Below are 27,400 nucleotides of genomic sequence, written 5' to 3'. Positions count from 1 at the left end.
TCACATTGTGCTTGACATATCTAGAAAGATTTAAATGGCAGAGGCACAGCGTAGGTGGCTTCAGGGTGATGTGGGTTTACAGCTATAAACATGTAGGCATGCAGCTCTACTAGGACTGGTTTCTCTGTTCAATGTAAGCAGAGCTATGGAATCCATGAGCAAAACAAATCAACTAAAGCTCTACACTCCCCGATCCTACAACTTCTCTTTAAGCAAGCAATGACCAACCTGCACTTACTCCTTTTTCTAGTTCTGTCACAATGGCTACACCCACACGGAGACACTAACAAAACCAGCTGTCTAGCGCTTGGTTTAAGTCTTATAAGGCATTTTAAACTATCCTTACTGTACATTATCACAGATCAACCCTTAAAATAAAAGGTCTAAGAGAGCAAAGTGCTGAAGCTGGAGCTAACAGTGTCTTAGCTATTCCAGTAAATTTAAGAAGAGGAAAGCCATGTCCTGATACAAAGCAATTCCCTTTTGCTCTGCAGCTGATGTCTGGTAAACATTTCACACTGGTTAGGCCACATTACACAGAACTAGATAAGTTGTTACCCTCCTGGCAACCCCACCCCAGATGCTAGAGAAAAATGTGCATTTCCTAACTGGATGGCAAGTGAGTTGCCGGCTGTCACTATGTGAAAACAGTTGCAGAGAGGACCCTACTGCACCAAAGATCTTATTTGGTTAATAGCAGACTGCAATGGTCACCCTTAGTTTGAATGGAAGATGTTCTTCTCTTCTCTTGATGAGTTAAAATTGACCCACTGAGCTAAAACTGGATAAAAATGCAAAGCAAAATATAATTTTTTTTTAACATATTGTGACAACCAACATGTTTCAAAATGTGCAGTTTCTACAAATGGTCTCTTTTCAGTTTGTGTTGCACTTTTCATAGTTTCACGAACACTTGGAAGGGGTTTGCAAGTGTTTGTAGGCAAGATTGTTTCTTCCATGCAAACTACAGTCGAGTGCAGCAACCTGCTAATGACCAAAGCAACAGTAAGGTGGATTTCAGTGCAGCACTGTGTACCTCTTTGTGATCGGTTTCACACTAGTGACTTCTTGCCAATTGTCACAGAAGAAACAATTTTCTCTGGTGACCAGTGGTTACTGGGCGTCACTGGCAGATCTCTAGGACTGCATGAATGAAGCTTTAGCATCTGCCACTAACCAGCAGGCATTCACATGGTATGCATATTTTTTTCCAGCAACCTGTGGATTGCCAGATAGTTGCCAACCAGTCTCTTAGCATTGGTGCCTCCCATCTAATGCATTTACCATTCCTTCATATGTCAATCAACAGAATCCTTCACTCCCATAGGTAGTCATGTCAGTAGCTCATGTCAAAGTTGAGGAGTTATTACCTAGTCTGCTAAAAGGTACGCTAAGGATGTAGCTTTGCCAGAAACTTTAGTATCTGCAGAAAGTCTTGCATTAATCTGCCAAACTGACCCAAGTGGACACTTTGCATTGTTGTGAAAGCGTAATGAATAGCACTGGTATACAAAAACAGCATTAACAGCACAATTAAGAAAAGTCATAACCCAACTTTCACAATACTGGGCTTGAGTTTTTGTTTGCTGACAAAAAAGCAAACTGTACTAACAGCAAGCTCCTTTCTCAGTTCAGATGCTTAGTCTGCATCCACCTAAAACCCTTAAGAATTCAAAATAATTAGAATCAGGGTCAAATTAATTTCAGATCTTATTTTACTCTCACTAATTAGTCAAAAAGCTGGGGTGCCTACCTGAACCCATCTCCAACTGTGACGATCTCTACCTCACTGTCCGTTGAGGTCACATTGATCTCCTCACTTGCAGGGACAGCAGGAGCAGGAGCTGGAGACGCCTCAATCACCACGACATCCTCGTCCAGAGCACCTGAATAAACCCATTACCAAAAGTTAGTGTAGTACTCCAGACTCCCTACAATACAATATTATCACAATATTTCACTCATAATACATTATTACTTACATGTTTAACATTTTGATTATTAGATCACAGTTATGTGCAAGCCTTCAACTTTCTCTGATGGTGATTGCAGTCAGTCCAAGTCAGAGTTCAACTGCTTGCAGAAAGGTTGTCTCCTATCATGCAATCTGTACCTTGCGATCAACACGCTCAAGCTCTGTGCAACCATTTAGACATCACAAGCTGCAATCTGTCACAGAATGTTAAAAAATTCAATGCAATCACCGGGCAGATTTTCTTTTAGATGCAAGGATGTTGCTGTCCTACTTTTACTCATGTGACTGAGCCCTTAGTTAGCTTGATGAAGCTGACTCCTAGTTCACAGCAAAGTGTGTCCAATGTTGGATGTTTTTTCAGTTGAGTCAATATAATGTATGTTTGCTCACCTAATGTACGAGATGAGCCCTCTTTTTCATAGTATCCCCAGAGTAATTTAATGTATTTAAGAAAATATAGATATCATGTGTCCCTGTATTGATAGAATACCACCATATGACAATACCATTCTATCAATTTCCCCCCCAGTTCTAATAAACTGACCAGATACTATCTGATAAATGCAAATATTATCTAACTACAATAAAACAAACAGCATAAACATGTCATAGTCCGAATTTTTATTAATCTCAATCAGTTTTCTGCTTACCAGAATCAAGTTAAATATAAATAACTAGCTTAAAGCATACAAATAACCCAACCAATAAACCTTTGTGCTGAAATTGCTCAGTTCAGCAGCTCTGGGCAGCTCTGGGCACAAGAGAAATGTAATCGATGCAACAGATCCCACTCCATCTCTACTTGCACTTAACACCATGGGACCTTAACACTAAGGTGCGTCTGCAAAGCGTTAATGGTTGCACTGACACATCAAAAGAAGGAAACCAGAAGATATTATTACATTATTTGTAAAGTAATCCATTTTAAAAATACAAATATGCATTATGCAAACCCGCAAATGTGTATTTATTTAATTTTCCGATTTATATCCAATGTATGTGGTCAATTAATAACACTCAAGGGGTCCTGTGTGGGTGCATGTATTAATGCCACCCACATTATACTCAAGGAGCCCAGTGCATCATAGGCACTGCTCAAACAGGTTAGTCATGGCAAACTAATTGGAGAGAACTGCATCATTCCTCTCAGCATTGCAAGTGGAGGCAGTGCCGGTGCCATGGCAGGGTAATGACAGCAGTCTCCCCAAACATGAATTTATTTTAGGGTTAGCTCCAGACTTGAAACTATAAATTTGTCTCCACTAATGATGACGACAATACACAGTATAAGTCAGAGACATGATTATTTCTGCTTACAGTCCCATGCCTGTTTCTAATTATTATCACAATATCTCAGTGCAAGTCAGAGTTGCTGACTCATGCATTGGGTGTTTCAGTCAAACTTACAAGTTCTCTCCGACATGGTTGGCCTTCCACATAAATACCAAGGCAGGCTTACAGCATATAGCACATTTAAACTGTAACACTGTCACCTTATGATCTCTAAGGAATGAAATTCATAAAGATTTGTAGAACAGAGCTTGTGGAAGCTGGTTAAGAGATTTTAAAATAACTTAAACTAATGCTTGCTTAATTTACTTAGTGCTAGAGTATATTTGTGCACTTTGTTTGCTTAGGTAAACCGTGTCTTTGTGCACATCACCAAGTGACTTGCCATGTTACTGAAGTCTAATTCCCCAGTGTGATTTCTATTCCTACTCTCTCATGAGAACTGCTGCTTAGCACCTTCTGCAAGTCTAGCTGCCTGGCACTCAGGTGAAGCCTTTATGTAGTCACAAAAACAACAAGTTGGTAGGGAACTGTAGCCAATATGTGCAATGTTTAATAAGATAAACAACACCTTGTATTACTATACCTTTTAAAAACAAACACAACACTGTGAGGACACGAAATATGCTTGAGGCAATTTAGTTTGGCCAAGAGTCTGATCTGTGTTTAAACCAGTAATTTACCAAAATTTTTATTTGATTTTGTTAAAGAAATTCAATTAAGGCGTAAACTGCATTGAAACAGAATTGAAATTAAATTTGGCTGTGATATTGTTTTCCCATTTTAATACATTGCGTAAGATTTAACTCTTTCCTCTCTACATCACACACCTACATCAAACCCTGGACAAGGAAGGTTTCATCACTTGCATCCTTGCTTTCCCCTGCTGTAAACAAATGCCTTGTTTTTCCTCAGAGACTCACTGTTTCTATGCAAAGGCTGCTGCTCTACAGTGTTTGAGTTTTCTCCCACCTGTCTCCCACCACAAAGGCACAACAACTAACTTTCCATTCTCCCTTAGGGCCACAGCAGCAGAAATATTGCTCGGGCTAAACAGCTACATGAAAGAAACAATGAACGAAGGCGGAGGTGGAGCTTTTCAAAGGATTTCATTCTCACAGTCACTGAGAAACAAATCACAAAGTTATAGTTTGAATTTAGTGGCTTCATAAACCTGAACAGGCACAGAGGGCAGCAGTTGCCATTTCTCTGAGGTAGGGCTCTGATTATTCAGCCATCATATTCTAATGTATGTTTCAACATTCATCACATTTATGAAATGCTATAATGCAAGTCAAAAACTATAATAAAGTTCATTTAATTTTTTTAGTTTCCTTTCATATTAACGGGACATGCTAGTAAGCCAGAATAAAATCTCCTTCTGTAAAAGGAAAACCTGTAGACTCTGATCCAGCTTCAGAAAACAGAAATTAATAGGGTTTTCATTTTGCTCATGTTAGTCTCCTTTAGCCATGCTGTGCCAAGCCATGATTTTCCAACAGCCTCACAGCAGGGGCTAGCCAAGCAGCTGTGGTCCGTCTTTATAGCAGGCCAGATGAAGCCCTCTTTCTCTTAAGGACCCTCATGGTACTGTGTGGGTCATGTATAGGTGTACACAGAGCTTTTCAGACCCACATCTATACGTTACGGTGGTCTACTGCCAGCTGGGGGCAGTTTAAAAATTATCTGGAATGCTGACTACTCTTGTTTAGTTTTCAGCTTAGCCCGAAAGAAGTCAAACTATTTAAAGAAGTTATTTGTAGTACAGTGAAACAGAGTGTTAAAAACAACTAAGGACTTTCTCAACTTTGGCTCACCACTGCATGTCACCAAACCTAGGCTACACAAATGGACGCAAATATGGGACCATAAATCTGGCTTTGGCTGTGTCCTGACACTGTGCTGGACGTTACTGCAAGATCTCGGTAAAGTAGTTCTGTGTTTGGAGCTCAGCACTTCAGTAGCTTCTACTTGAACCTCTGTGGCTAGTTTCACTCTGGTATTCCCATTTGTGCTTTCAGATTGCAGTACACACTGTTGTATTATTTCAGTGGTATAATTATTATAATGTCAATCACCGCATGTAACCTTGCAAGATAGATGTGTTCGGACATATGCATGCTTCTGAACATGTAAATGTGTGTGTATAACAGCTACACTGGCCCATCATTATTATTAAATGAAAGTAAAGAGGCTCTTTATGACTTATGATTTAATGTTTAAATTACACTGTAATCTGATGGTGCATTTTGATAGACAGTCATTTGTCTTGTCGCCATAACCTTTTTTTTCTCACCCCGAGCGTTTTAATTGGTGAAAAACACAGTGTGCAAATGTCACATTGAAGAGCAGAGACAGGTGAGCCCTTTTACACAGTTAAAAACACACTGGTCTATAGGTCGAAGGTTAAACTGTTAGGGGAAAAAAGCCAAAACATGTTATCACAAAAGCATTTTAGCTGTTCAGCTGATATCTGTCCATTTATGTTAATTATGATTGCCTAAATCAATCATTATTGTATTACAGCGGTCTCCAACCTTTTTTGCGCCACGGACTGGTTTATACCCAACAATATTTTCACGGACCGGCCTTTAAGGTGTCGCGGATAAATACAACAAAATAAAACTAGTACCGGTACCGAAAAAAAGAAGATTTATTCATAACACACGTGAAAAGACCCAGGAAAACCGAGTTAACGATAAAAACGATAACAAAATAATGCTGAAAACCAATAAAAACCCTAAAAACCATACATTCACACCTGAGCCTCAACTCTCGCGGCCTGGTACCAAACGACTCACGGACCGGTACCGGTCCGAGGCCCGGGGGTTGGGGACCGCTGTTGTATTAAACATACAAAAATCTCTTCATCCTGGAAATGTGTGTGTTTCTCTCACCTGTGCACTACTGAGATTCTTTTCACACTGTGCGATATATGGCTAGGACTGCTCTAATGGTTGCACCTTAAAACTTCTATGTCACCCTGCCCTAATAGCGATGCTATTGTTCATCTGTGATTCCGCAGTAATTATGGATTAGGAGACCCTACCCAACCAAACCTGGAGTCCAAAATTGTACTAGAGGGTACACATAATGCCAGCACACCTAAAGAGCTAGTGGCTCCAACTATAGAAACAAATGAGATACTTTTCATCATTAAACTTCTACACCAGAGAATTAGATCCTGATTGTGCTGTGAGGGAACAGGAAGTCTATAAAAATTCCGTACTCTGCAACTCTTGAGTCAGTCTTCATTTCTCTATATTTTTTTGTCAGGAAAAGGGAAATTGGTGCAATTGGTGTAATAGGTGAACTATACAGTTCTAACATCTTGAAAGTCAATGTTTGGTACAGCCTCCTTTATTTTTAAACACAGTCTGAACTGTGTTAGCCAGGTTTTCTTGTAATTTCGTTAAGTAGTATTAAGGAATAGTTCTCTAGGCTTCTCGAAAGACATTCAAATCTTTTGTTCTGTTCTCTATCAAGATGATCCCACAGTGCTTTGATAAGGACTCATATTGTTCCACTATATGTAATATGCTTTTGCTATGCTATTGACAGTGTGTTTAGGATCGTTGTCATGGTGAAAATTTAAATTGTTGTCAATCAGATGCTTTCCTAAGAGAGACATGACTTTCAGATACTCTTCGTCTTCCTTTGATAGTATTTTAAGCCTGTCAGTTCTTCTTTTGCCTAGTTTCCTCCAATTTTTAACGACACTCTGCACACCATTGTAGGCAAGTTTTTGGCTAATAGCTCTCTGTCAATCACCTTGGTGACCAAAAAACGTATATTTATGCCTGCCAGACTGTTATTTTTAGCCTTTTGTCATAGATTCGATTAAAGAAATGGAACTAAATCATCTGCTTTTGTGACCGGCTGCTGCTAAAAATGCAATTTTAAATTGGTCCTTTGCTAAGATGTCTGTTATTTGTGAACAGTGCTCGTCCATCTCTTGACAAAAAAAGAAAGTATTCCTCTGAAAATGATCAAGTACAAGGACCTGATTGAAAGGGAATTAAAAAAAAATAGCAGTTAATGTCCAAAGAAACAGTTTAAAAGTCTGGTTAATTACTGATTGAATCCTGGCTCTTTGGAAGCAAAATATAAACAAATAAGGAGTGACTCAATACTTTTGCACATTACTGTATGCATATTACAGTAATTTAGATATATATGTATTTTTGTTTTTAATCTACCACACTAACAACCTTTATTGTGATTAAAAGCAGTCAGTGCAAGCTGCACGACACGTGTTGACCTCACGAGCCATTTCTGTTTTTTCTGTTCCGCTTTTCAGTGCATGTTGATTTAACATTGCATCAACGTACTTCAATTAAAATATGCTAATTCATGCTGGATGGTTGTGCAGCATTAGAGATCATGGTCACCGTGATGTTTAGGAGAAATAATTTCCATTATAATGTTACAAGTGTGGTGATTTTTTTTTTTCAAAGAGCTGAAAACAACCCATTACATAATGGAAAAATAAATGCCCAGGCTGTGGTGTATAATTTTGCCCGCTGGTACATATAAAACCCATCTTACCCAAACAATCTAATCTTTCTTTTACAGACTGGTTACTGAGAAAATAAATTATTCCCTTACTTGTCAATTCATTAAGCACTAAAAACTAATCCTACAAAGTAATGTAACACAGAGATAAATGTATAACAAAGTAAGGGTTAGTGGTTACCTGAGGCCACAGCAGCACTGTTGGTCTGGCTGCTAGTGCTGCTGACATCTACATACATCTCATCCTCTGCTTCAGTAGAAGATTCAGAGGACAAGTCGCCGCTGAGCTCCTCACTGGAACTACTGGTGCTGTGGTGTAGAGCATACTTCTTGCGTGCAAACATTTCACGATTCTTTCTCTGTTGTAGTAGTCTCTCCTTTTGCTTCTGAGTCCGCTGACCTCCACCAGGAGCCGTTTTCACAAAGCGTTTCCTATGTAGAGGCCGCCGGCTGCTCAGGCACGCCCGCTTCAGCAGCACGGGCTCAGCATCAGACCGCACCCAGTTATGAGTGCGGCTGCCCCGAGTTCGGCCCATAGCAGGGCGCAAGCCGACTCCAGTGGCTCCGCCTCCTGTCAGGGCAGGGGCCTTATGTTGGCCTCCTGTTGCTCCTGCTTCCCCCTCGTCCTCCGAGCTAAGAGTGTCTGAGTCCCCGAATCGCAGGCTGGATGAAGGGGACGAAGCACAGTCACTAAAAGAGGACTCGTGATTATGCTCATCCTCGCTGGGTTGCTGTAAAAGTTCTACTCTGGGACGCTGAGGTGCCAGTGAACTCTCACTGATGTGGCCATCCTTGAGCGAGCAGTCTGATGGGCCTGCCTGTTGGCCTTTTCGTTTTCTACGTCCGGGAAAGCTCCGTTCTGAGTCTCTATGTGTCCCTGTGTCTCTCAGGGGCCGATGCCTCGACTCACAAAGAGTTTCAAAATCGCTGCCAGCTTTTCCAATCACCTCCATGTTGTTAGGGAAGCTCTTGGATGCCTCCATGGGTTCGGGATTCACCAGTTGCTCCTTCATATGCTCCTGTCTGTTGGCGGCCTCAGACGGCACCTCACTCTTCATGGTGGCAGGTCTGACCTCACGGAGCAAAAACCAAGTGAACTTGCATTAATTCCAAAGCTTCTCACCACTGCATGTCACCAAACCTAGAAAAGGGGAAAAATGTAAGAATTAAATAAGACAGGCCAGTCAACAAAGAAACAGAAAATAAAATAAGCAAAATGTGAATGAGTGCTGTCAGCTCAATGTAGGTCTGATGGATGAGGTATTAATAGTCTATGTTACACAGTAAACACACTTAAAGTCCTCAGTAGTCAGGCAGCTTCAATTGACCAACTTAACTAAATAAGACAATTCAATCATGTGCTTTTCGGTGTTCTTCAAACATGACTAAAATCTGCCTTACAGACATCATTTAAACTGAAGTAAATGTAAATGTTTGTTTACACATCCAGAAGAAAATACACAGAGAGGGAAAACCAAAAGCATCAACTACTGATGGACTCTGTTATGGCCTCTGCAGCCTATCCTACAACAAAAACAAAACAACAACAAACAAACAAAAAACACTAGATGCAAAAACAGGTAAGAAACATACATTTAATCTAAGATGCATAAAAGAGAAATAGTAGATGATTGTTCTGTACTGATGATGTTTAAAAGGAGAAAAAAATAATTTCTTAATTTAAGTAAACACTCATTCATGTTGAAACTAAAAAAACAAAACAAAACAAAGTCTGAGAATATTTTTATTTGAATACTTTAATAATGAGCTGGATAAAACCTGCAGACATCTGTCAACAAGTTATTTAATCACTCCTAGCAATGATTTATCATGTCGTCTTTCAGGACTAAACTGTGTTTCCTTATTCCAACTCAAGAGCACGTGACCACAGCTAGGCTGGAGCTAGACTTCCTGACTCCGAGAAGTGCATGAATGCACGAACAAGTCTTCATTCTTAATATCCTTAACCAAATGCAGCATTTTTTAAATAGACTGTAAGACAATTATACTTCTATTTTCATTCTGCACTGAATTGTTCAAGGTAAACATTTTTGACATTTCACTGGCCAATCAACAACATGAAGAAACAGTAATTCATCTAAAACAATACCTCACCGTCTAAATACAAGACAATCTATTCACTGAACAAGTCATTTTGTTTTCTCATACAAATTAACACAGAATGACCCCAAGCTGCTGGTTAAAGACAGTAAATAAATACCCATAGGCTGACTCAAAGTAATGATCAGTCAACAGCCCTGATGTGTTTGCATTGTTGTGGATACCAAGAAAAGAATGACAAAAATCAAAAAAAGATCTGAAAGGGAGACAAATTCTGGCATTTATTTTATGACTCTGAGACTATATGAGTTATATTTGGGTGCACCAACGTGTATCTGTGAAGAGAAGGAGCCTCTTTCACTCTGGTGCCGGGGGAAATTTTTTCACAGTGGTTTTGAAGTCTCCCAGAACAACGACAAACCCAGTCATTTGTGAAATTTAAACCATTTTTGCACATACAACAAAAAAAAAGCAATTTCTGTGACTCCACGTGTACATTCAGTGCTCTTTGCACCAACATGGAGTATAAAAACCGATACCTCTGTTTCCAAACTGTCAAGAAAATCACAATGCCATTTAGATATCAGTGAAACTGGAAACTGCTTTTAATTCAATCATAAATATCAAATCAAATCCAGAATTCAGTAGATGTAAAGCAGAATACTTTCTTGCAATATATTACATAATAAATATATTGCATAGCTTGGCATTATTGGCAATCCTGGATTTGTCTTTGGAAACATATGGACTGCAAAGGTACACATTAGAAATCTGTAATAGAAAAGGCTTTAAAATTGCTATTACAAAGGGCAGAAAACATTCTGTTTACATACTGTAGAACATGGGATCCTAGCCTGACCTATATATCCATGTATAAGTGGATACTGGCTTATTTAAGATACCATATGAGCATTCATGTTTTGGCATCAGAATCTTTCATTTTACTGATTATAATGCAGAGAAAGATGTTTGGGGGTAATAGCAACATCACATAGTTTTTCCATCAGAACAGCTAAGGCTCAGAGATTACTGCAGCAAATGCAGTAGAATAGCACCAGAATGGAGCCAAGCAGTGACTTTACAATAGGTTAGGTACTGAAGGGTTAATAATCAGCAATCCTATCATGTTCATTTTTCAGTAAAGCTATAATACACTATATGTACCTCAACAGTTGCAAATATATTGACAGAGAATTTTTAAACTTCCCAAATATTGGCATTAACACAATCAGTCTGGTTCTGTATAAGGTATTTTCAAGCACGAACAAACTATTTGATCATCTCTTAAAAAGCAGATCAGTATTTTTCTGGCTAACTTTTTTCTGATTTAGGGCGCTTTATACCATCAGTAAACCCAAAGTCAAATACTCTGCACTGTATGCATGTAGCAACAAGCTGGTCGTACTTGTTGACCCGATGCAATCAGAAAACAAATTCATGATGCTACTATTTCAGAATATAATTTGGGAACATATTGTACCAACTCTGTCTATGCAGCCATCTGGACTTACAAGTGATGTAACACAACACAAAAATATGAAACCAGTGCTTTGCTAGTCCCTGTCCACATTGTGTGCTGGGAACACACAATTCACAACAATATGAATTGGATTTCAATTTCCTGCTTCAATCTGCTTTTAGAAAAATTGGAGCTAAAAGCTAAAATACCAAACATGAAGAACACTGCATGCATTTAGGACAGACACAAAGTCAGTTGATAGCAAAAGTAAATAGTTTCTTTTTAAGATACAAAATAGGGATTTTTTAAAAAATGATTTAAAAAAACAAACAAACTACTACACAGTTCAACATGCTCCTGGAACTGTCTGAGTAAAATGCACTGCTTTGGTATGTACATTTGTGCAACTCGTGTAGGTTACAGAGCATTTCCTGAGACAGAGAAAAGCCAAATGCACAAGTGACGTCCATTAGCAGCATATTGCACAACAGCACCCTGGCTGTCACTTGACCTGAAGATGCAACTTCTGTCAAAGGGGATGCTGGGTTTTATGTGAGCGGAGAGTGATTTGCTTAAGTATTTAGCATAACTGTGAAAAGCACACGCAACAATGGTCTTATATGCTTTTATATATATCTCAAACACATAAGTGAGAGTGCTTCAGATCTCACTGTAAAAGCTGCGCAATGACAAGCATGAATTCAGGGGCCTCAGAGGACAGCCCTGAAGGGGAAAAAATCCCAAAGGCTCAAAGCTGCACCATAATACTGCTGATTTCTAATGCAGGCGATAAGATCACGAAGAAAAGGGGTAGTTCTATCACGTTAACTGGTGCCTATCTATAGTAGAAAATACATGGGGGTGGGTGCAATCAGAAATGGCAACAGCAAACCAATTCAAGATGTACGACTGATTCAGTACTGCTGAGCTCTAACGATACCCACAGTGCTTTCTGACCACTAACAACTGATTAGGCAAGCAAAAACACAGATACATAGATTTATTTAGGCTCGCAGTATCGAGCCTGAAGCTGAGGGCTAACCATACTTTCTACAACGCTTAACAATTACAATAAGCCCAGCTGCTGTCTGCCTGCTTGCCTGTCTGTCTGTCTCTCTCTCTCTCTCTCTCTGTATGTCCCATAAACGGTGCCGAAGTGACTGAGGCTGGATAATGTCGCTTTATTAGGAAAATACTCACACCACAATATCAGCTACCAATATTACGATAACGAATCGAGAGAAACCAGAGTGGACAGCAAGCCGTTGCCTGATAAATATCCCAGACAGAAGACAACAAAGACAACACGTACCTGTGTCCAAATCCTTTTTTCAAAATGTGTCACCGTCCTTTTTGCAACATGCGGGGTTGAATCCTGCAGGAAATAGTGACAAGTAATGAAAACAGGTAGTTTTCTACGTGTTACCCGAACTGCAACTAGGCAGGCCTAGTACGCAGAAATCGCGACCCGGAGGACTGTAGCGGCCGGGATTGTGAAACTGGCAACACAGTCCCGAGCCGTGCCGAGAAGCAAAATCGAAGGCAGTGGGCCCCGGATGGCTACGAGCTAAGCTAACGCTAGCTCCACTTCACTCAGTAAATACTCGATTATTATCAGCCATTTTGGCTCGAAATGGAAACCCAGTCGACTCGGACGAGACAATACGACCTCCGTGTTATTTCTCTATGTGACAAGATAAAAAAATCTCACTGTTTGCCCTCGACGAAGTTCCCATTCCTGCCTTCCGAGGCATCCACTGTTGTTTACCCAGCAGGTCGTCTCTTGGCTGGCCGCTTCTACAATGCAGTCATTGCCCGTAATGCCGCATGGGGGCGCTGAACCCCGCCATCTACTTTTACGACACTTTACGACAGGTTCTTTACTCTTGAAAAGTGTGGCTTAAAAAATAATAATAACAATATAAAATGGTCGTTACAACCCAGACGGGAGAGTCCCTCTTTCTGTTTTTTCCTGCCAACAAGAAAAGAGTAGAACACCGGTGTAGTTATAGGTGTTTAATCCTATTGCCGGAGTTAATTTAGGACTATGTAGCTTTATTCGAGCCTCTATTTCAAGTACTAGCACGCCCACTAGTGTCTACTTGTAGACATAGATTTTTTTATGAGCATAGATGTGAGTTGTTTTTTTTAATATTAAGTACTATTCTTTTACAAAAAACAAAAACTAAACTAATATCGCCACATGCATCCAATTATGTAAACTAAAAAGAAGAACAGGAACAAATTAGATCCTGACCTAGTAATATGAAAATGAAGTCACTTTGATTCTACGGTATATTTTTTTTATCAGGACTTAATAAAATTAATCTGCCGCTTTGCAGGTCTAAAAATAGACAAATACAACCTCATATCCCTTAAAACACGACGTATTGCATTGTGCCTTTATTTATATAAGGAAAATTCAGCCAACATGCAGAAGCAGTGTGTGTGTGAAAGATACTAAGTCCATACCCTCTGCTTTCATAGGAATTAAGACAGTACGAAGCAGCCAGTTTCTGCTAATCAAATGCACGTGTATAACTGATCATCAGCAAGTGTGAGCGCCTCAATAAAAGTAGAAATTTTGGCATTTTGCTGATCTGTGTCTTATGTTAACACAATGCTTGGGATTAAAATTCATCAGCAATGATCGTAGAGAAGCAGTTGTTAAAGGACTATTTCAAAACAATTTGAAATTCATCATTCTACAGTTAGAACAATTATGCACAGGTGGATAACATTCAAGACAGCTCTTAGGTTTCCCAGGAGAGGACCTGTGAGTAAAATGTCTGTGAAGGTTCTCAGTCATCCAGGTCATCGTAGTCAAAGGAGCTTGCAAAGAAAAACGTCTGAACTTTAAGTTGCTTGAAGACATTTCACCTCTCATCCGAGAAGCTTCTTCAGTTCTAAGGTCAAAGTCCCAGATTTAAACCTAGTGGGAGAATATCCCCCCACAGAGGGACAAAAGGACCCCCTGATGATCCTCTAATCGCCTGAGCCAAGGTGTGAAACTAGGTGTGGGTCCCAATCAGCCAGAGTTTCAGGTGAGCTGGTCTTTGGTCTCTCCAATGTAGAGGTCTGGGCATTCCTCGCTGCACTGTACAGCATACACCACATTGTTAAGTCTGTGTTTTGGAGTTTTGTCTTTCGGGTGAACCAGTTTTTGTCTGAGCGTGTTGCTGGGTCTGAAATGCACTGGGATGTCATGCAGCGAGGAATGCCCAGACCTCTACATTGGAGAGACCAAACAGCCACTTCACAAGCGCATGGCACAACGTAGAAGAGCCACCTCCACAGGACAAGACTCAGCAGTCCATCTGCATCTTAAGAATAAAGGACACTCTTTCGAGGATGCCAATGTTCACATTTTGGACAGAGAGGACAGATGGTTTGAAAGAGGAGTGAAAGAAGCCATCTATGTCCACTGTGAGCGACCATCTTTGAACAGAGGCGGTGGTTTACGACACCAACTGTCTGCCATCTATAATCCAGTTTTGAGATCCCTTCCCAGACGCCTTAACGCCCACTCACACCCTGGGCCATCTGACCTCAGGAATTCGCATGATAAGGTGGGGCCAGGTTTCACAATGAGCTCACCCGAAACCCTGGCTGATTGGGACCCACACCCAGTTTCACACCTTGGCTCAGGCGATTAGAGGATCATCAGGGGGTCCTTTTGTCCCTCTGTGGGGGGACACTCCCACTAGGTTTAAATCTGGGACTCCTCACTATTTCACCTTAGAACTGAAGAAGCTTCTCGGATGAGAGGTGAAACATCTTCAAGCAACTTAAAGAAGTCCAGACGCTTTTCTTTGCAACCTTGTAAGGATGCCTGGGTCGTTGACCCAGGGTTTTTGAGTTTATTATATTATTTATCATTTCTAGTCTTTGGTTTCTTTGAGTTCTGTCTTATGGTTTATGTCTCTGTCTTCTCTAGTTGCTCTGTCTCCCCTGTCAGCTGTATCCCCTTGTCTAGTTCGCGTCGCTGTGTATCCTTAGTTGCTACATCCCCGTGTCCAGTCAGTGTCTGTCTGCCCTGGTCTCATGTCTCTGTTCCCTCTGTTGCAGTGCCTGCATGTGAATCTGTGTCTTTAGTTCAGTCTGTGTTATGTTTCCTGTTTTACTTTGAAAGTCCGTGTCTCATGTATATGCGTCTGGTTTTGCTTCCTTTGTCTCGTTAGGCCTGATTTGCCCCAGCTGTGTTTCCCTCCTGTTACCCATTCCCTGATTGCTCCCCCTGTGTATTTAAGCCCTGTGTTTCTCTGTGTCTGTGTTGTGGTCGACCCTCATTTATGCTGCCTGCCTGCCTGCCTGCCTGCCTGCCTGCCTGCCTGCCTGCCTGCCTGCCTGCCTGCCTGCCTGCCTGCCTGCCTGCCTGCCTGCCTGCCTGCCTGCCTGCCTGCCTGCCTGCCTGCCTGCCTGCCTGCCTGCCTGCCTGCCTGCCTGCCTGCCTGCCTGCCTGCCTGCCTGCCTGCCTGCCTGCCTGCCTGCCTGCCTGCCTGCCTGCCTGCCTGCCTGCCTGCCATAAAAGCTGAGTTAAAAATACACCTTTGCCTCTGAGCGTCTGCACTTTGGGTCCTCCTTACCACCACTCCTGCCTGCACATAGCCCTAACCTGACAAACCTGTGAGTAAACTCACCCCAAGGTCAGACCATGAAATGCTCAGAAAGACTGCTAAAATAAACAAGTGTTACATGTCAGACTCTTTTAGGATGTTATGATTAAAGTTCATAACAGAACAATTTAAAAAAAAAAAAAAAAAAAAAAAAAAAAGACCGCTTGCTTGGAAGTGTTGCCAGGAGAAAGCTTCTTCTCTCTAAAAAGACATGACTGCAAGGGTTAGGTTTGAAAAGTTGCATTTGGACAAACCTTGAGAAGTCTGAAACAACGTGCTTTGGATAAATGAGATCAAAGTGGAGCTGTATGGCCATAATACAGGGCACCACATTTGGAGAAAGTCACGCACCTCATATAAGCACAAACACCTCATATCAGCTGTCAAGCACAGTAGGGTGAAGGTTTGTTTTGTTTTGCAGCCACAGGACCTGGACACCCTGCAGCCATTGATTCAACCATGAACTGCTCTGCATTTCGGAGTTTTCTAGAATCAAATGTGAGGCCATCTGTCCAGCAGCTAAAACTTGGCCTAAATCAGGTCATGCAACATGTCAGTGATCCCAAGCACAGCAGAAAATATACAGCAGCATGGGAGAAAAATAAAATCAATGTGCCGCAATGACCAGTCAAAGTCCAGACCTGAACCTGACTGATATGCTGTGCTGGGAATTTAAGAGAGCTGACCTTAAGAACAAGTGTCAGCAAACTTCAAAAAAGTGAAGAAATGTCAAAAAGAAGAGTGGGCCCCAATCCCTCCACAATGATATAAGAGACTGATGAAGTCAAAAAGAAAATTAACTTGCTGCTGATTGTGTTTCTACCAGTTATCAAATCATTGAAGGGTGTACTTGGTTTAACATGTCATATATTTTGATTAGTGTGCTTTCTTTTCACCATTGGCTGTCTATTTTTACAAATAGACAGTCATGGGAGGAAGCTGGAGAACCCGGAGGGAACCCCTTGCAAACAGGGAGGACATGCAAACTCCATACAGGCCTGATGGTGGAATTAAACTCAGGACCTTCTTGCTGTGCAGCAACAGTGCTAACCATCGGGCTGCCCTAAAAGTTAAAAATGAGGAAAAAATACAAGCACGCGTGTCCAAAAGAAGAGGAATCTAATGGGGGTTGAATGTTTTTTTCTAAGTTGAACAGTATTGAACTTACGGAAGATGAAAAGTAGAAGAACAATACTGTGGATGCTTAATCGCATCCACACTAGATATCAACAAATTAAATGTAAAACAAAGATTTAAGAGTAATCTAATTAAATTACAGAAAACACCAAGTGTGGTACAATTCCTTAATCTCAAAATCCCTCCAGGAAGCAGCGGTGGGAGTATTTACACGTATTACTTTTGACGACAGCATTCTCACCAATCTCCACATTACTGTTAGTTGCCACAGACGACTGTGAAATCTGTTCCATCTTACAACTTGTAGCGTTTCAAACATGTTTTGCCCTTTGGCTTAACATGAACTTATAGACACTCTTTAACATCAAAGGACTAGCAGTGTGGCTGAGAGCTCCTCAACGCTGGATTGTTGCGTGAGACTGAGGGAGCGGACAAACGGAGCACAGACACGGCACGGTGGGAACACCGGGCGCACACGGAGATTCATTGTGTAATATTTACATCACTGTAAATAAATGCACTGCATTGATCGCACAGAGTCCTGCGTTTTGAGTTCTATTTTCCCCACATTCCCATGGTCTGCCAACGCAGCCGTGACAGGTAACTTCAAGTCCTGCAGATGTAAAACTTTAAAAAGAAAAAAGATCACAGGCAGCTGAGGACATGTCGCTGTTGCTTGGGGATTTTAATGTTTGTTTGTTTTTTGTTTGTTTATTTCTTTAACCACGTTTATTGCTAAAACGGTTAGCATTAGTAAAACATGTAAATACATAGTAAAAGGCTCCTCAGAGAAGGAAGTTTTGGGCGAGTGGTGCAATGCGTAAAATTGGACACATTTGAAACGGTAGCAGTCAAGGTTGCTAAAAGGGAATGCAACAGGATGGCTTGGAAAGAGGCCGCGGCTGTAAAAAAAAAAAAAAAAAAAAAAAAAAAAAAAAAGATGAGTGGTCTGAACAAGGATCGGTGCAATTTGGTAAAGTACTATGAAATCTTCGAGTACAAATGTTGCGCCTTTATTTCAATAGAAATGCTAGACATTAGTTTGATTTTTTTTTTTTTTTTTTTTAATCACAGGTACTGCCATCCACTCGCTCTCTATGAGATTCGGGTCATTTTAAAGCAGATGTTTGTAGCTCTTACCGCTTAGCATAGGTATAATGTATGCGGACATCAAACCTGATAACATCATGCTTGTAAATCAGTCTCGACAGCCATTTAAAGTTAAACTTATTGATTTTGGTTTGCCACTCGTCCTGCAAACATTCCACGTGGCACCATAATCCAGGCCCTTGGTTACAGGGCCCCTGAGGTCATGTTGGGTATACCTGTGACTGAATCTGCAGACATGTGGGCTCTTGGTTCTGTCGCAGCTTTTCTGTAATTGGGCTACCACCTGTTTCCCGGTATGTGTGAATATGAAATGATGGGAAGTTTTGTTCACATGCTTGGTCGGCCTAATGAAAGAATGTTAGAGAAAGGGAAGCACAGCAAGAAATATTTCTGGAAGAGAAAAGGGATAATGAAACACACATGGGTACTGAAGATATCAGTTCAGTATTCAGTATCTACAAGCACTGTGATCAAAAAAAGTAAATCAATCACAGACAAGTTCACATGCATGGGAGATTTAGCCAAACACCACCCACAACCAAACAAAGAATCCGAAGTGGAAGACAGTGGCTTTTTTAAGCCTGTTCAAATGGATGCTATGTGAGGATCCTGTAAAAAGAATCGCACCTGTTGAGGGTCTGGGAGATTGTTTTATTACAATGAAACATCTTCCCGAGGACCCTGCAGTAGATTGCTACGCGGAGTCATCCCATCTCATGAAAGTGTGCCCACCCCTCAGTCTAGAAAATGAAATCAAAAACTTTGTTACCTCAAGTGAAATCATAAAAAACAGAACAGAGCAGTGGAGGATCTAGACTGTCTTCCACTTTTGACAACTGTGCCACTGCAGCTGAAATCCAAAGAAACTGACAGAAAAGAGCAGCTGCACGCAAAAAGGATCAGCCTGTATTTAGTAGGTTTGCATGGCATGCAAAAGATGAAATGTCTTGGAAGCTGGGTGTCAAACAAAAACAGCTGGTAGAATCTTCCTCTAAATCCAGGGATTCTAGCACGGAATGTACAAGTTCCTGTAGCTGTACAAGTGCAGACAGCGGAGAAGGAACAGTCAACTATTAGGCAACTGTTTTTTTGTTAGAAATTGTGTTTGTTTTTTAAAAATGTAAAAAATAAAATGTGATCAACTTTAATCAACTCTTACTGTCAAGGTTTTTTTTGTTTTGTCGCTGCTGTCATTGTCTCTCGGTCTGCCACTTTTTGATATGCGTTAACCTGATCTGCTTCAAACTTGAATTGATCGGGACCCTGTGAGCTCCATAGTTGAATTTTAGGTGACTGGATAAGGGCTGGACTCAGTACTGCGGTTATTTGTTGTGTTCTGTGTAAATAAATAGCCAGCTCTTGTTCCCACTGATGCAAAATACGATTTCATGCAGTGAAGTCATAACAACAACCAGTTTAAACTGGTTTGTTGTCTAGATTTTGATATTTAATTCTACCTCTTTATATTTATTTAGGTTAACAGTCTAATCATATTCTGATTCTTGACAATAATCTGCTTTTCTTGTCACATATGAAGGCATGCAATTCACAAAGTTAGACAGTTCAAATATAAATGAAGGTGTAATACACTGATTACAAAGCATTTAGCTGTACCTCATTATATAATCTCTTCCTAGACAAGTGGGTATGGTATATATGTTTATATGTAGTTTATATGGTTTGGGTTTTATATATGTATTTTTAAAAACGAATCATTTCACTTACAGGCTGCCACGGCTTACGCTGCAATGTATTCTGGGTAGCTAGTTCAAATTGGCTGCACTCAGAATCCTGAATTGAAGAATTCAGAAGAAACTTCTACCATCAGTTTTGCTCAACTTCAAAGCCACAGCACTGATGACAGATCCACAATGTGTGAATTCATGTCCAGTGCTCTTACATTCAGTCAATTGGTTGCAGCTGCTGTCTACACCTATGGTTTCTACAAGTCCTGCTGAAAAACCAGTGTCCTTTTCTAGCTGCAGCTTCCAATGGTAGTGTTCATTGATTCCACACTTTCACTCTGATGGCAGTCTCTGTCAAAATGAGAAGCTTTCCAAGCAGACGCAAAAGGGGATTTGCTGACAACTGCTGACATACTGCCAGAATGACGTTCGTACAAAATGGCCTGCATCAGATGATATCTGGAATTTGGTCTTTCAGGAAATCCGTCTGTCAGACCCTACAGAGGCTGTACAGTTAGCCCAACTCCTCCAGTATTGCAGAGCAATAAGTGTTATTGTCAGAAGCTTTGCTGTGTCTCCCAGCAGAGTGTCAAGAGCATGGAGGATATTTCAGGAGACAGAATGTTACTCTAGGAGAGCTGAACAGGGCTGTAGAAGGTCCTTAACATATCAGCAGAACCGGTATCTTCTCCTTTGTGCATGTAGGAAGAGAATGAGCGCTGCCAGAGCTACAAAATCCACTTGAAGGGCCCACTGGCATGAATGTGTCTGATCAAACAAACAGAAACAGACTTCATGAGAGCTGCAGGAGTCTCTGATGACCTCTAGTGGGCCCTGTGCTCGCTGCCTGGCACTGTAGAGTCAGATTGGCATTTACCATAGAATACCAGTACTGGCAGGCGTAACCGGTGTGGTTCTGCGTTGTGTCTGACGATAAAAGGTAAAAGAAAGAAAGACCTCCAAATAAATAGCTTGCCCACTCCAGCTCCTCTCCCACAGGGGAATTGTAGAAAAGGGCTGGCATTTCTATTTTACATTAAACATAAAGTATGAATTTACATGTAACATATTTGACAGAAGATTAAAAAAACAACAACAACACAAAATCCGACATACCTGACAATAAAAGGTCAAAGAAAGAAAGACCTCCAAATAAATAGCTTGCCCACTCCAGCTCCTATGACCAAATACAAACAGTGGGGAAGACAGTTAGCTCAACCCACCACAACTTCCAAGCTAGCAAGAATTATCTATTCATGCTAGTGTTCACGTTCCCTAGAACAGCGGTCCCCAACCCCGGGCCTCGGACCGGTACCGGTCCATGAGTCGTTTGGTACCGGGCCGCGAGAGTTGAGGCTCAGGTGTGAAATGTATGGTTTTCAGGGTTTTTATCGGTTTTCAGCGTTATTTTGTTATCGCTTTTATCGTTAACTTGGTTTTCCTGGGTCTTTTCACGTGTGTTATGAATAAATCTTCTTTTTTTGGTACCAGTACTAGTTTTATTTTGTTGTATTTATCTGCGACACCTTGAAGGCCGGTCCATGAAAATATTGTCGGGCATAAACCGGTTCGTGGCGCAAAAAAGGTTGGGGACCGCTGCCCTAGAACACACATATGGCACACACACACTACACATTTATAGCATCTAACAAAAAACAGGCATAATGATGACAATAATTGAACTAACATTGCAATCAGAAACATCAGGGTGGCTAAATATGAATTATATGTGTGTTTTACAGTGTTGGAAAGAAATGACACCAACCTCTCCCACAGGGGAATTGTAGAAAAGGGGAGAGGCAAAAGGGGTACACTGTATTTATAGGGTTGAACCAAAGAAGAAGAACAATGAGGAGGGGCTCTAACTGATAATAAACATAACTACAGGCTTGGAGGTCCTAAAAGTCAGGTATAAAAGGAACAGTTTGGGGGTTTAGAACACATTTTGTGTAATTATAACAATATGTGATTTATGACCCTGTTACACAGGTCCACTTCTGATGCTCTGTTCATTTTACAGATGAAAGCAAGTTCATCCTGAGCACATGTGACCGATCTGAAAGGTACTGGAGAAGTCGTGGAGAACGCTATGTTGCCTGTAACATCATTCATCACGACTGGTTTGGTGGTTGGTCAGTGACGGTCTGAGGGAGGCATATCCGTGAAGGAACATCAACAAGCTAGGTAAGTACACCCTGACTAGGTATCAGGATGACATCACATTATCAGACACTATGATGGTGCAGTGGCTCCTGGATTCAGCCTAGTGCCCGGCCTCATGTGGTGAGAGTATGTAGAGAGTTCCTGGAGGATGAAGGAATAATAATAATAACCATCATCATCATCATATCACTGGCTGGCCCCAACACTTGCATGACCTAAATCCAGTAGAACACAACTACTGTTTTGACCGCAGAGGAGAGGAGATCCTACAGGATACTGTCCATCAGGCCATTACAAGCCCCGACATTGTCAGACCAGAAGTGACCGTATTTGGAGGGTGTAGAACTGTTTTATGCTCAGAGATGTCACATTTATTTATGGTTCTTTTCGTGCAACAACCCGCAGTCTGGTCAGTGCCGGTCTCAGCTTTTCCAAAAACCAACTTCTCTCATCACTAAAAAGGGGGAAACAGACCGTCCTCAGTCCAAACGCCACCAGCTGTGTTTTCACCTTGCCTCCCCGGCACTGTTGAGTTCACTGCACCACTCCTCCCCTGCAGCTGAGCCAGGGATCACACCTCCGCCACAGAGGGTAAGAGGGTGGTTTCAGCTAGCAAGTTTAGGAAGAAGTATTCATATTCAAATTAGTAAAATACTATAATTTTACCCTTCAAAACTGGAGCACCTCTTGCCCTGTGGTAGCTGGGACACTTAATCATGTAATTTTTTAATATTCCAAAATAAAGGTAAAAGTTTCAAAACTACACAAAAGTACACACCAATACTGCTGAGCTGTGCAGCAATCTAGATGCAGTGACCACAAGCATGTGACTGTGAAGGATTGGTGGTTTGTTTGACGCTTGAAGACGGCTCCCGTGGCTGTTTTCTGAAGAAAGACCTGAGCTGTTCAGCTTTAGCACCCAGTGGTTCCCACCAGCGTCACAGCCTGTGTGTTTCCTGTTTTACCTTGATAGTCCTGGTTCTTTGTCAGTATAGTCTGCTTTACTTCCTGCGGATCGTTATGTCAGATTTATCCCAGCTGTGTCTCCCTCCTGTTGTGCATCCCCCCTCATTACCTGGTGTGTTGTCCTTTATCTGCTTGTCATCCCTTGTGTAATCTCTGCTCTCCGTCTCCTCGCGTTTCCAGGTGGTTCTAGTTTCAGGTACATGTTTTTTGTTTTTTTTTTAGTTTTCTCAGTTTAGGTTTTGGCTTATTTTCCGTGTTCCACCTGTTGATTATTTTGTTCCGCCGTCAATAAAGGCTCACTTTCTGTTAGTCATGGCCAAATAAAGCTTTCTGAAGCATTGAAGCTTGTGTTGAAAAAATGGTTCATTACTCAAAGCTGCTGTTATTGTGTATATATATATATTTATATTTCTTCATACATTCTTATATATTTCTATACTGTGTATTGTGTATTTTGTTGTACAGTTATTTTATTTTCAACTTTAATTTATATATTTTATCTTATTCTTTCCCAGTTAAATTTACCCTTCATTCTAATTTGTGTTGTACAGTTATCTCATTTTTAACTTAATTTTTATATTTTATTTTATTCTTTCCTAGTTAAATGTACCCTTTTTAATTTTCATATTTATTTCCTATCTTATTCATAGCCTTTTCTTTTTTTCTTTAGGTCACGAGCAGTTGTCTAAGCATTTCACTGCATATCGTACTGTGTATGACTATGTATGTGACAAATAAAATTTGAATTTGAGCTTTTCAACAGTCCTCTCTGGTGACATCTGGTGGCCAAACATATAAGGAGCAATCTACAAAATAAAATCAACTGCTTCATTATTATTGCCCATTCTACAGAGTGGAGTTCACAATTCTGTCTGATATTGGGCTGCCGTTGTGTTGTTTTGAACATGTATTTTTGGGGGGCTGAAAAAATTGCCATGTCTATTTGTTTAATAAATAATTTTGATCAATTAACACTCCTTGTTTAAACATGTGCCATGGTGTGGACTTTGTTTGTGTGATGTTTGTAAATACAATAGATGAAAAATGCATATAATAATGTACAGCACATTATGGCGTATGCTTCTGCTCTGAGGTCCTGACTCCATGTACCTATGTAATTAATCATCGGACAGGTATGTTTATAAATAATATTAAATTAGGCCAATGTTCTTATACGTATTTTTGACCTGGGGGTAGAACTGATTGTGAACTGGAAAGTGTTACGGGTTCAAAGTATTGGAGATGGATACAAGAGGAAAACCACAATAACAACACTGGTCCGGCCGGGTCAAGTCAAACGATGATTTTAATGTACACACGCGTGGGAGATGGACACTGTACGCAGACAGCATCAGATCTCAAAATGGTGGAGCATTGATCAAACTCTTATAGCCTCTAGTGGCCCCCACCTAGTCATAAAAGCCTAAACATTCACATTCTTTCTCTCACACGGCGCCTAAGCTATGACCTTGGCTCCCTGTTTATCTGCTCCTGCTGAGATGGGGCAGAAAACCTCTCCGGTATGCTCTGTTCTCTTCTAATCAGACAAATAAGGCGATGATTTTCTGAGAACAGTATTTCTTATAACTCAGCAGTATAATGCATCATAAAACAATATCATTCATTCACAATAAATCAGCAGTCTAATGTAATGCAAATCCGTTTAACAAATGTAATAGTTATCACCTTCTTCTAATTCAGGAGAATAATGCAAACTAAAACTACATAATAATTCATAATCTTTAATTAGGGGTATAACATGGCATAAGGTAATATTATAATCCCACAAAAGGGAAAATGACTTCACATGTCATGAAGACGCTAGAGAGACTCATCCTGAGACACCTGCGTCTGCGTATCGGCGTGGAGGATGCCATCATCTACCTGTTAGACCAGGCTTATTCTGGGGTGGACATTTTTGGAAGCACTGTGAGGGTCATGTTCTTTGACTTCTCTAGTGATTTTAACAGGATCAGACCATCACTGCTGAGGAATAAGCTCATGGAAATGCAGGTGGACGCCCCACTGGTAGCTTGGATCACTGACTATTTAACAAGTCGACCACAGCATGTTCGGCTGAAGAGCTGCCGCTCTGATAACATCCTGAGCAGCACGGGGGCGCCGCAGGGGACTGTCTTATCACCCTTCCTCTTCACCCTCTACACATCTGACTTCAGGTACAAGTCTCAGTGATGTCATCTGCAGAAATTCTCTGATGACTCTGCCATTGTGGGTTGTATCAGGGATGGACAGGAGGAGTGCAGGAGTGTAGTGGACAGCTTTGTTGAGTTGTGTGAGTTAAACCATCTAGAGCTTAACATCACAAAGACAAAGGAACTGATTATGGACTTCAAGAAGCATGCTCCTCCTCCTACCCCTGTCACCATCAGAGGGGCTGATGTGGAGATCGTTGAAGACTACCAGTACCTGGGAGTATACATGGACTGTAAACTGGACTGGAGCAATAACACCAATGCTGTCACGGCTGGCGAGGCAGGCTGTGTGTAGATAAAGTGAGGACCCAAGTGCAGGCAGAGGTTGGTATGAGGAGTGAGTTTATTTAAGGTGGAGATGGCGAGGACAAGAACTAAGAAATAACTAAACTGGGAAAACCTAAATACATGAAATTGAAACCAAAACTCACAGAGTGACATGGAAAGGAACACAGGAAGGACCACGGCGGAGACTCAGGGAAGACATCACAGACAAATCAGCAACAGGCAGGAGAACACACAGGGCTTAAATACACAGAGGAGAAATCATGGGATGGGAGACAGGAAGGGAACACACCTGGGAGAAATCAGGTCTGACAAGACACAGACGTAAAGCTGAGAACACTCACGTGAGACGGAGACCTTCAGAATAAAACAGGAAATACAACAGGTATGCACAGACATGAGCTTAACACAAGACATGGCGACAAGGAGGGAACACAAAGATATGGGACCAGGGCAGGTATAGAGACACAACAAAAGGAGCTTGAAATACAAAATAGAAACAAAACCTGAGAACAAGAAATCCCCAACAAGAATGCACCTAAAACACAAGATAATAATCAAAACCTAAAAGTCCACCACTGGGTCCACAGACTCAGGACCACGACAACTGCTGTCTTCAAAAAAGGGCAGAGTTGGCTTTTCCTCCTGAGGTGGTTCAGGTTCTTCAATGTTGGTAGGAAAATGCTGACCATGTTCTATCACTCTGTCGTAGAAAGCACTGTGTGAGGATTAATACCAATGTTATTCTGTTCCCATTCAGACAGTGCAGTATCACCCAACAGTATTTTATTGAATGTTTGTTTCATCTCCCCATCATATGCTGCTACTCTCTTTTATTTAATTGCATAATACTATGTCACTTTTTAGAGTCACCTGCACTGATAGTTAAGTTATTTATTTTTCAGGATCTAGTTACATTGTTACTTTATTGGAGTTATTTGATATTATATTTTGCACTATCCTACCTACTACATATTACTGTATACTATTACTCTTATTGTATATATTATATATCTTATTCCTCTGTCTCTCTTGCTGCATTGAGCATGTGTATGACAAAATACTTTCCCTCGGGACAAATAAAGTTCTTCTTATCTTATGACAGAGTCAGTGACCGAGTATAGAAAGACCAGCTCATTATCCTCTCAAGGATACTTGAGGGCGCATGGGAGTTTGCCCAACCAGTCTACATGTGTTTTGTGGACTTGGAGAAGGCATTTGACCGTGTCCCTCGGGGTGTCCTGTGGGAGGTCCTGCGGGAGTATAGGGTGTCTGGCCCATTGCTACGGGCCATTCGATCCCTATACAACCGTTGCAAGAGCTTGGTTTGCATTGTCGGCAATAAGTCGGACTCGCTCCCAGTGGGTGATGGGCTCCGCCAGGGCTGCCCTTTGTCACGATTCTGTTCATAATTTTTATGGACAGGATTTCTCCGCGGTGGTTGGATGCATCAGCGGGGATGATGAGACAGAATACCGGGCTGTGGTCGACTCCTTTGTCACGTGGTGTGAGCAGAATCATCTGCAGCTCAACGTGGCAAAGACCAAGGAATTGATCGTGGACTCCAGGAAGACCAGGAAACACTTGCCCCCTGTTTCAATCCAGGGGGTCAGTGTTGACATTGTGGAGGACTATGAATACCTTGGAGTACACATTGACAATAAACTGGACTGGGCTACAAACACCACAGCACTTTACAGAAAGAGCCAGAGCCATCTCTATTTTTTGAGGCGACTGAGGTCCTTCAACATTTGCCAGAAAATGCTCACAGGATTTTCTATGAGTCTGTTGTGGCCAGTGCGATCCTCTATGCTGTTGCATGCTGGGGGAGCAGGCTGAGAGTCGCAGATGCCAACAGACTCGATAAACTGATCCGTAAGGCCAGTAATGTTGTGGGGATGGAGCTGGACTCCCTCAAGGTGGTG

The 27,400-nt window shown here is 41.3% G+C and overlaps 1 protein-coding gene and 1 pseudogene across 5 annotated transcripts in view; one reads left to right on the top strand and one right to left on the bottom strand.

The window, feature by feature from the left end:
- rnf111 (ring finger protein 111) overlaps positions 1–13,102 on the bottom strand; it is a 33,559-nt gene extending 20,457 nt beyond the window's left edge. For 3 of the 5 annotated variants that reach the window (XM_006780098.2, XM_006780101.2, XM_006780102.2), the window contains exons 1-3: positions 12,613–13,102; positions 7,962–8,921; positions 1,754–1,886 (exon numbers count right to left, since the gene is read on the bottom strand). In XM_006780098.2, coding sequence (XP_006780161.1) covers positions 1,754–1,886; positions 7,962–8,838 — 1,010 coding nt within the window. In that variant the 5' untranslated portion in view covers positions 8,839–8,921; positions 12,613–13,102. The remainder of the gene's footprint in view (positions 1–1,753; positions 1,887–7,961; positions 8,922–12,612) is intronic. The other 2 variants (XM_006780099.2, XM_006780100.2) reach the window with 2 other exon arrangements.
- A 4,525-nt stretch (positions 13,103–17,627) lies between these two features.
- On the top strand, positions 17,628–19,240 carry LOC148106400 (homeodomain-interacting protein kinase 2-like; annotated as a pseudogene).
- Positions 19,241–27,400: the final 8,160 nt, after the last annotated feature.

This window comes from Neolamprologus brichardi, chromosome 1 (assembly GCF_056152115.1).
Source record: "Neolamprologus brichardi isolate AB-2024 chromosome 1, ASM5615211v1, whole genome shotgun sequence".
In the NCBI taxonomy this organism is placed as follows: Eukaryota; Metazoa; Chordata; class Actinopteri; order Cichliformes; family Cichlidae; genus Neolamprologus; species Neolamprologus brichardi.
This window is presented reverse-complemented; position numbering and strand designations above follow the sequence as displayed.